This window comes from Zeus faber, assembly GCF_960531495.2.
Source record: "Zeus faber genome assembly, chromosome: 5".
Classification (NCBI taxonomy): Eukaryota; Metazoa; Chordata; class Actinopteri; order Zeiformes; family Zeidae; genus Zeus; species Zeus faber.
The window spans coordinates 31329484-31340817 of NC_137192.1; the positions used below are offsets into that span (position 1 = coordinate 31329484).

Sequence of the window (11334 nt, forward strand, 5' to 3'; positions counted from 1 at the left end):
TTTCTCAACCAATTTCATTGAGTTGTTTTTATATCCAAGGGTTTATGATCTACTTGGAGTAGAGTGCTCCACCATCCGCCATTTCTGTTAATGGGTGCGCATTGGTTGACGCACTTCCTGTGACGCACTGCCAAAAATCCATAATTTTCCCGTGGATTCATACCAGATGGCAGTCCAAATGCATAGTGATACTGAGGCTTATAAGGAAACTGATGATGTCATTATTCTATAAGCATTACACTGTGCAATATTAACTTCATAAAGATAAGTTGAAGTAAAAATGTCTTTTGTCGCTGAACCGAGTGACAAGTAGGTGGAGAACACATTCCTCAAACAAGGGATGCATTTAGAAACTGTTTTATTGGACAATGTGCAATTTTGTTACTTTGCAAGATGATACAGGTACTTCTCACTTAACCTGCCTGTTTAACGACCGTTCGGACTTAGGACAGTCCGACCATCTCTTCGCGCATCACCATTCTCAGTCTGTCTCGTTCCTGCATTCTGTCAGGATTCACTACACTAACGTTCGCAATTGCCACAACCCCTTACTGTGAAATAATGCGGGTGCTAGCTTTTCGATCAATTCGCTTAATGGCCTGGTTCTAGGAACGGAACAGTCATTCAGTCATTAAGTCAGGAGTACCTGTACTTCAAATTGCAACACTGAAAATTTTCCAACCCTGGCAGGGAGTTTCGCACGCCCCAGTCCATATTGTGACATCACAGCATTGTGATGATAGTATGACATCAGAACACAGGCATATAAAATGGCAAGGCAGAGACACGCGCAGTTAATCTTATCACACCTTGGAGTAGATCTCTTCATGTTATATGTGTATGCATATATTGTAGGAGCTATGACAATCTATTAACAGGTTATTTACATCTCCATAGAGACTGGTCCGTAGTCTGCATATTTCTGTACTGTTCCAGTTTTGCACCGCTTCCATTTAAGATACCAAAAGTGAGCCCCTGTAGCCGAGTACTTACAGTGGGGCAAAAGTATTTAGTCAGCCATCAATTGTGCAAGTTCTCCCACTTAAAAAGATGAGAGAGGCCTGTAATTTTCATCATAGGTACACTTCGACTATGAGAGACAGAATGGGGGGAAAGAATCCAGGAAATCACATTCTAGGATTTTTAATGCATTAATTGGTAAATTCCTCGGTAAAATAAGTATTTGGTCACCTACAAACAAAGACCCCTGTCCACAACCTCAAACAGTCACACTCCAAACTCCACTATGGCCAAGACCAAAGAGCTGTCAAAGGACACCAGAAACAAAATTGTAGACCTGCACCAGGCTGGGAAAACTGAATCTGCAATAGGTAAGCAGCTTGTTGTGAAGAAATCAACTGTGGGAGCAATTATTAGAAAATGGTAGACATACAAGACCACTGATGATCTCCCTCGATCTGGGGCTCCACGCAAGATCTCACCCTGTGGGGTCAAAATGATCACAAGAACGGTGAGCAAACATCCCAGAAGCACACGGGGGGACCTAGTGAATGACCTGCAGAGAGCTGGGACCAAAGTAACAAAGGCTACCATCAGTAACACACTACGCCGCCAGGGACTCAAATCCTGCAGTGCCAGACATGTCCCCCTGCTTAAGCCAGTACATGTCCAGGCCCGTCTGAAGTTTGCTAGAGAGCATTTGGATGATCCAGAAGAGGATTGGGAGAATGTCATATGGCCAGATGAAACCAAAATAGAACTTTTTGGTAAAAACTCAACTTGTCGTGTTTGGAGGAGAAAGAAATCTGAGTTGCATCCAAAGAACACCATACCTACTGTAAAACATGGGGGTGGAAACATCATGCTTTGGGGCTGTTTTTCTGCAAAGGGACCAGGACGACTGATCCGTGTAAAGGAAAGAATGAATGGGGCCATGTATCATGAGATTTTGAGTGAAAACCTCCTTCCATCAGCAAGGGCATTGAAGATGAAACGCGGCTGGGTCTTTCAGCATGACAATGATCCCAAACACACCGCCCGGGCAACGAAGGAGTGGCTTCGTAAGAAGCATTTCAAGGTCCTGGAGTGGCCTAGCCAGTCTCCAGATCTCAACCCCATAGAAAATCTTTGGAGGGAGTTGAAAGTCCGTGTGGCCCAGCGACAGCCCCAAACCATCACTGCTCTAGAGGAGATCTGCATGGAGGAATGGGCCAAAATACCAGCAACAAAACATGTGTGAAAACCTTGTGAAGACTTACAGAAAACGTTTTACCTCTGTCATTGCAAACAAAGGGTATATAACAAAGTATTGAGATGAACTTTTGTTATTGACCTAATACTTGTTTTCTACCATCATTTGCAAATAAATTCTTTAAAAATCAGACAATGTGATTTTCTGGATTTTTTTTCTCATTTTGTCTCTCATAGTTGAGGTATACATATGATGAAAATAACAGGCCTCATCTTTTTAAGTGGGAGAACTTGCACAATTGGTGGCTGACTAAATACTTTTTTGCCCCACTGTATTGGGAGACTGTTTAGCTCGCTGTATAGCCACGTACGGCTACACGTGGTGAGGGCAGAAGAGTAAAAAAATTTACTTCACCCCAAGGCATCTCCTGGCCTTTAAACCACCGAGTCACTGCTGAGAGCAAGGATGTCAGAACACCAAGACCCCACTGACCCCTTGGAACCCCATGGTTCCACAGTACTCCTGGGCCCAAGTGGACAGCCTGGCTTGGAGGAATGGGCAGAAGGCCTGGACCGCAACGGTAGTACAACGTTGACTGCTGAAAGCGGGCTCGGCAAGTCATCAAGCAAGACCTTCAAGTCGGCCAACAAGTCCTTTAAATCGGCCAGCAGGTCCAACAAGTCCAGTGGGTCCAACGTCAGTGCGATCGCAGCGGCCCGCGCAAGAGCCACAGTCGCACGTACGAAGGTACATGTACATGTACATAAAGCATCAAATGGATGTGGAACTGGTAGCACACACCGAAATGAAGAGGTCCATGGAGAGAGCAAGCATCGATGCAGAGAGAGCACGCATCAATGTGGAGAGGTCCGCGAAGAGGACACATGTTGAGACTGCAGAGCCTGCTAGAGAGCACGTGTTGAGTCTGCATAGTAGGCTGAGAGGGCATTTTTGCGGCTAAATAAAAGGCGAGGTGGTACGCATCGAGGCCACACTAGGGGCCCTTAAGAAGGAAGCAGAAGCAAAGGCAGCAATAGCAGCAGCAGAAGCACTCGAAGCTGCTTGACGCCGCTGTGCCGGAGAACGGCTCTCCGCTTCAGCAGAGGCCAAGGTGGCACACCGGGGAAGAGGTCAACACACATTTCAGCTGCCAACACAGTGGCGGGGCCAATAAGCACATAAGGAATGTTACGCAGCCCACGGCCCCTCAACACTGCGCCACTAGCGACGGCAATTTGCCCCCCCCTCCAAGGCATACTACCCTGTACCAGCTCCCAGAACCTGGCAATACAGAAGTCCTCAGGACAGGGGCCCGGCCATACCACCTCCAGGGGCTTGGCAGTACGAAGGCCCCTAGGACATGGGCTTACCCGGAGCTCAACAGTATGGAGTCCTTGCCCTTGGCCGTACTGCCTCCTGGAGCTCTACAGTATAGAGGCCCACAGGATGCAGGCTTGGCTGTACTGCCTCTCGTTGCTCGGCAGTATGGAGGCCCCTAGGATGTGGGCTTGGCCGTACCACCCCCCAGAACACTTCATCACGGAGGACCCCAAGTTGCTGGACCCCCTTATGTTGACAACGACCCACTCGGCCACGGCAGACTCGCGATCGATGAAGCGGCAGCCGTTGTCCACTGCACAGAGTGCCACAGTGATCAAGCTTAGCAGCTCTTCGTGCTGGTCTTCCGACCTGGGTAGCAGAAAGGTCAGACACCGTGCTAAGTGGAAAGCTAGGCGCCACTGCGCACAGTGGAGAGCCTCGGCAAGAGAGGGTGCAGCCCGCTGTGTTTACAAGCAAGACTAGTGTCCTAGAGACCAGACAGCCCAGCAACCTCTGACCGTGTGAGAGTAGCATCTACGTCAAAAATAAGTCCCAGGGGGGCAACACAAACCATGCAAATATGTGGGGGAACACATCTCCAACCATTTAGTCAACGATGACAAACTTGCACCCTCAGCCGAGGATGAGGCCTTCTTTGACATCATGAGCAGCGGATTCTTCAAGGACGACGCTAACAGTTGGGCCCCATTCCCCAGGCGTCAGCATCAGCATTCTCCCAACAACAGGGACCAGGCCCTCAACCGCCGCCTTATGCCACTTTGTGGACTTCTTGAAGAACATCTTTCGCAGTGGACACGCCAAACTGGTGCCCATGCTGAAAGATGGCAGGGAGCACTGGTTTCTACCAAGCTGTGGAGTCTCCCATGTCTACCTTCGGGTCTTGGTTTGCTTCAGGACTTGGCCTGTTGCGATCATGGCTGACATTCAGCAGATGTTCCATAGCTCCCGGTCAGGGAGGATCAGTGCGACAACCCTCGCTTCCTGTGGTTTTGCTACCACCCCTCCCCAGCTGTGGCCATCTATGGCCTGCAGAGGACTGTTGTTGAAGGAGAGAAGGAGTTGGGACGTGGGACGGCACTTCTAGAACAACAACGTGTTGAAGTCATTGGCCAAGGGCTTACAAGACCCCGACTTTCATCAGGACCTTTCACCTTCCGTGTAGCAGCCAACCAAAGACCTTTCACACGACGCCGTGTGCCTTCCACTGTCAACAGCCTATTCAACCCTCTTGGGTTTGCCACACCTGTCAGCATCCAAGGTGGTGCCAACCTGAGAGAGCTTACTACCACTGGCGACAAATGGGATGCCATTCGTCCCATCTCTAGAGCTCAGGGGAAAGAGGAAAGCGTATCTTCTGCGACACCACCACCAAGGCAATTGGTGCGATCGCATTCGTCAAGGTGGTTAACACAGAAGGTCAAAGCGAACATGACCATACCATCCTCAGACTTGAGCACCAAACTGGACTACCTGACGAGGTCTTTGACCTTATTAACCCCAGAATCGACAGGGAGCTCCACTCAGAGGTTCCTGTCTGTATCATGCGCCTTCAAGGCCAAGCTTGGCAGTATGTGGTTCGAGAGTTTCTCCAGCTGGAAATCTCGCTCACTCCTTCACTCAAGTATCTGAAAACAGCCCGTGCCGCGGCTGGGACATCTGCAGCAAGCCTCTATCAAAAGAGCGGCTCTACCCTCGACCCAGGGTATTTGGCCCTAGAGGGTCTGAAATCCGAGGAGGACACGCAAACAGCAAGCGGTGGGCAGTCATCTTCAAATGCATGAGCTCACATGCAGTGCACATTGAAGTGCTGGAGTCAGTGGACTCCTCCAGTTTCGCCCTCAGTTGTTTCTTCACCATCAGAGGCCCTGTGAACCAGTTCAGGTCAGACTACAGCACCAGCTTTGTGGGCGCCTGCAAGGTGCTCCAGATAGACTCCATCGGCCCTAGCAACAAGCAAGTCCAGAACTACCTGACAGAGTGCTGATGCACATAGCAATTCAATCCCCCACATTCTTCACACATGGGCAGAAGCTGTGAGTGGATAAATGCTGTCACATGCTGTATACTGGATGCCATGCTCTTCATGCATGGGAACGCAAAGCAACATTCATGGCGGAGGTCACAGCGATTGTCAATGCCAAGCCTTTGACGTCGATTTCCGCGGACCCAGAGCATCCAATCAGTCTCACTCCAGCTCCTCTGCTCAAGCAGGTATGTGCACCCCCATTACCTCCGACCCAGTTCAGTGAGAGGGACCTGTTCAATCGCCAATGGTGAAAAGTCACGAGTCTAGCAAACACCCAAGGACTCGTCACAAGGGTTTTCCCAGTGATGACGGGAAGGTGAGGAAGATTGAGGTAAAGATATGCGAGGACGATGCAGCAAAGTTGTTCCTTAGGCCCTTCTTGGAGGACAATGCAGCGAAGCTGTTCCTTAGGCCCTTCTCGGAGGTTGTCCGTCTTCTGCCCAGTGACTCCAAGGCAGAAGACTGTGAAGCATGATTCCTCAAGGTCAAGGATCCTAGTGGTTTGACATCTCACAGATGCCAGGTGGGGAGTGTTCTGCCCACAGGCGGGCAGTGTTCCGGCCCCAGGCGGGGAGTTTCCTGCCCCGCCCGGGCCGTACTGTGACATCATAGCACTGTGATGATAGTATGACATCAGAACAAAGGCATATAAAATGGCCAGACAGAGACCCCATACAGTCAATCAGATCACGCCTCAGAATCACACTAACATCTCTTCCATCAGCCTTGTCATTGCCCACGAGAAAACACAATTTGTGAGTTCATTCATGTTATTTGTGTATGCATACAGTGTAGAAGTTATGAAAATGTATTCACAGGTTATTTACATCTACATAGAGACTGATCCGTAATCGTCATATTTCTGTACAGTTCCACTGTTTTACACCGCTTAGATTAAAGATACCAAAAGTGAGCTCCAGTCTCCGGGTACTTATTGGAAGAGTGGTTAGCTCGCTCTTTAGCCACGTATGGCTACACGTGGTGAGGGCAGATGAGAAATTAAATACCAGAAATATATTTTTTTAGGACTCCATGCAACAGGTTTAAATTAATTCATTGCAAGTTTAAATGAACATCCATAAATCTGTGTTACCTCAAGCCCCACAAGTAACCTTCACCATTATGAAGTGACTCGGCTTTCTTCAGCTTGCACTTGTGACCGGAGTATTTGGCCACACGGATGATAGTGACCATAGCGCTCTCTACCTCTGACATGCTGGACTGAAACTTCTGCAACAAGCACGGCTATTTTAGTTTTGTTCAAACTTGGTGTTTGATCCTGCAGACCCCAGGGTGCTCGCTGGTCCTTTTTTCCATCTCCTGGAGTTGTGCAAGTGTCACTTCAAGTTCATAAATCCTGGTCCCCATTGTCAATTGGCTTTTGACCCATTCTAGAGCTGTCTCCTCGAGATCCAGCTTGGCCTCGGAGAGGTCCATCCTTTGGGCCTTGAGTGTTGGACATCAACGTCACCATTTCCTCCTTCTCATGGAGGAGTAATTTATTTTCCTCCTCCCTGGTCTTGTTGATGCAGAGCTCATTTTCAGCCTGCTTGTCTCGCATGCAGCTTCCTACCTCAACAGCTGCATTTGAAGGATTGCTTCCTCAATGGAGGCTTCCATCTTGTCCTTTGAGGACTGACAGGGTTATCTCTACTTGGAGAATTGTGTTCAAGTTCTTCATTTTGTGGCCTATATTTGGAAACTAGACTAAAATAAACATGATTTACAGATGGGTTATATATAAAATAAAATATTTTCCTGCAGTTTTCCACTTGCAAAAAAAGTGATTGCAGCTCCTACCTTGTCACTGAACGATTATTCATGCCTCAAAATGACTTGGTTTTATTTACGAGGGTAATATTGTATAGATTATAGCCCATCCAGTCCTTTATACCTGTTGAAATATCTTTAGAGGCTGTTTCTGCCTCAAAATAACTTGATAAAAATTTTAAAGACAAGATCTTGTTGTGAATATTTTCAGCCATGAAACCAACTTACTTACCTCATAACCATTAAGATAATAACACTTTATGGACTGCCCTGAAGGACGTGGTGGATGGCCCAGAGGAGCAGATGGTGGCAGTGGACAGAGGTACAGATGGTGGTGGTGGATGGCCAAGAGAGGAGGACGTGGTGGTAGTGGGTGGCCCAGAGGAGGAGGAGGTTGTGGTGGCGGACAGAGATTAACATGGTGGTGGTGGATGGCCCAGAGGTGGACATGGTGGTGGTGGTGGATGGCCCAGAGGTGGACATGGTGGTGGTGGATGGCCCAGAGGAAGACGTGGTGGTGCTGGGTGGCCCGGGGGTGGACATACAATCATTACTATTACTATTGTATGACTATTTCACCATAAATTTTTGGTTTCCTCTTTTGTGTAATTCAAATTGGCTGTGACATTTGCCCACAGCTGTACCACAGGAGCTGCGCCAAGAGGCCCTGCACAAGCAGAAAGAAAAAGATTATTTGCAAAGCATGCCAGTGAAATCTCTACCACCCCACTATTACTGTGTACATTTAGATACGCTGCTATATTGTATATAGTTGTATATAGTATTTTATCATTGTGCTTTCTGGTTTTATTAAAATATCCTATGTTGCCCGTATGAAAAATATGTCTATAGGACACATGATGCAAGACATTAGTATTTCCAATTATGCATCTATCCACTGAAACAAGGTAGAGGACACAAGGTGAGGTGTTATCTTCTTGGCTATGTAGTTTCTTTGTTGTCAATGATGTGTTGATGAAGAAGGACTCTCCGCTGAGGCTGACTTGATTATAATATTACGTTTATTACAAGTAAGAACAGCATCACATCAGACTTGCCATGGAATGCCTGGGAGAGAACAGAAGTCAAATGTGTTCCCTCCCGAATGGAACTTGGGAGTGTCTTTTATACTTGTACAGAGACAACGTAGCGCATCTGACTCTAATCTATGGGGCACAGTTCAGCTGACTGACATACATCTAAGCACATTCCACCTCCCTTATCACCTCCCTTATCTCTTGAGACCCCTGGCAACATCTGTTAGTTATTATATTATACAATGGGGACTTTCTTGGGATGTCAAACATTCCAGACACCTCAGCTACAAGTAAAGTAAGTCGGTTTGATGGCTGGAAATATTCATTAACAAGGTCTTTAAAATTTAGATCAAGTTATTTTGAGGCAGAAACAACCTTTCATTGACAAGGTACGGGCTGTGGTCATTATTTCAACTGCTAAAAAGGACTGCATTGGTTCTAATCTCGGGCAAACACATAAACATCAGAAAGATTACGATAGTATTGCCCATAATAACCTAAATGTTACATGACATATGAACTGCAAACACTTCCTTGATCACAATTGTGATGATTGTGTTAGAAAAGACGTAAAAGTTTCAAAGACATCCCTTTGTTATCAGCACGGACATAAAGTTCTGTATTTACACGTTACGACTGTTAGATCCAGATCCAGGCAGACGGTCACTTTTTGGCATGACACCTGTCCATAGATCCGACTCGTTTGCGCGACCAACACATCACTAACCCGCACCAGAAGCGACACGCAGCAGCAAAGCAGCTGCGTGTCGCGTGTCGCTACATTTTCAATGGGAGATGACGACGCAACGCGATCTTGGATATTGGGGGACAGGAAAAAGATGAATGGATTTCAACTTTATGCTCATTGGCTGCGACGTTGCGATAATACATTTTTACTGGTCCGTCCGCTAAAATGCCCCCTGAACAAATCCTTGAGTTTGGTTCCTACCAAACTTTTGTTTCCAAAATGGAGGAGAAGCTTCTTTTTGCGGGAGTCGCTTTCCCCACGCTGTACTGTTAATTTACAGAGACATAATAAAAATGAACGATGCGTGGAAGAAGATTTTGGAGGTAGTTGGGATCATTGCTGAGATTTATTACCTGATGCACTGAAGTAAAAATGGTTAAAGTCCAAGTTGTGTTGCTATTGAGACTGTCCAAAATATTTTTTGTGATGTTAAATCAGGTTTAAAATTGTAAATATACATCTATATAACAATATATAGTAAATATATATATTATACTGTATATGTGTGACCTCTTTGATATGTCTGTCTAAATGCATCTCCCGGAGCTTGTCCGGTTTGTGGTTACAGCAGGTTTATTCCACATCTGCATTTTTGACAAAGGGCAAAGTAGAATGGTCATCTCTTCTGGACAAACAGCACTTGCTTTGTCTGGAAAGACGGCATCAGATTAATTTTAACTAGCTGTACCAGAGAGATTTTTTACTAAGGATAAAAACACATAGAAACAAACAGTTAACTTAATAAAAACATAGTGAATTTAATCTAAGATTTATAATATCCAACCAATTAAAGCATACAATTTGTACAAAATGTGCTTTTCAAGTTAGTTATCACTGTTTTGTCCACAAACATTCACAGACACATTACCTTGTGGAAAATCTTTTGCGAACCTGAAGATTACCCACAATCCTTTGCAATCACTACATAATGCAGGTGCAATTTTTTTAACCAGAACCTTTTCCACTATGTTACATACACCCCCCTAAATTACAGTATGTTAAATTGGGGCACCTTGAGCGAGAAAAATACAAAAGATACAAATTACAAAACTCCAGTTGTATAGTAATAAAAGCATAACACGGTTTAGGTCAGTTAGAACCTTTCCACTTGGAAATAAGTCAGTGAAGGGGTTGGCCAGTCCCTGAGCCTACATAGAGCTAAGAGATGCCATGTACACCTCTCATATTGTAAACATTGCTCTTTAACAGAGATAACTGTATGATACCTCAGGCAAGTACTAGTGCAAAAAAAAAAATCTTTATACATTCAGTAATCTATCCAGAAAACATGTTCCTCACAAAAGAAAACAAAGAATCAACTATGGACACAGTGAGTCATCTACAATCTGTTCGTGCGTTTCACAAAGGAGTTGAACTGGGGGTTTTACAGTTCTACCTGACCTAGTGCAAAGTGGTGGCGGCTGTGTGGAAACTACATGGTCCTGTGTCAGTACATCTGGTTGTGTCTGTTGCATGTGCAGGGGTGGTGACATGCTGAATTGGGTCCACTGAGGGCTGGTAGTGGGCATCCTGGAACAGGTATTTGATACCTCACACAGAGCATGTGGAACCACAGTCACTTCTGTCTCAGAGGCCAGGGCGTTCACAGCCACAACAGAAGAACAATCGGGCTGGCTGGCTGTAGCATCTCGATCGCTTTCTTAATCCATTTGCAGTAGCCAGTTCAGTGTCTTTGTTTCACTGACCTGTATGTCAACAGGAACCACTGGGTCACTTTGTTCACTCCCAGTAACCGAACAGAAGCTTGACTCCAAGGCAATGTCACCTTCTGCAGGGAGAAAATTCACAGGGAGTAGGTTTCTATGAATAACTTTCGCTGATGTCACAGGGTCTCTGATGCAGTACACATTGATTCCAGGCTTCACAGATGTTACTTCATAAACTGGGGATTTTAACTTATCTACAATTTTCCTCTTCCCCTTTTCACCACGATTTGCAGTGGTAGTTCTTTGCCTGGCGGGCCTGTTCTGCTCGCCTTTTCTGTTGGGCAAATGTGTGCAGCTTCAAACAGGTCATGCCTCAAGTGAGAAACAAACTCACAGTGCTCAACAACAGCACTGTTTAGGAGGGCGTGCTGGAACTAAACATCAACTGGCAGACAGTGGCGATAGTGGCGCCGCCCCTTGCGGTCGCCTGCCCAGGCGCTCTGGTTGACTCTTGCACTTTTTAGTATTTTTTTATATTTTTTATCATAATGTACGCCAAAAAGGCATGGGCAGTTGCCTCATACGACCGCGAT

At 46.2% G+C, this 11334-nt stretch overlaps 1 protein-coding gene across 1 annotated transcript in view; it reads left to right on the forward strand.

Annotated features, from left to right (window-relative positions):
- Window positions 1-7707: 7707 nt before the first annotated feature.
- Window positions 7708-11334, forward strand: part of LOC307230690 (bile acid-CoA:amino acid N-acyltransferase-like) — a gene marked incomplete at both ends in the record, with an annotated part of 27374 nt that continues 23747 nt past the window's right edge. The window contains one exon of the mRNA XM_080001127.1: window positions 7708-7813. Within this exon, the coding sequence (XP_079857253.1) occupies window positions 7708-7813 (106 nt within the window). The remainder of the gene's footprint in view (window positions 7814-11334) is intronic.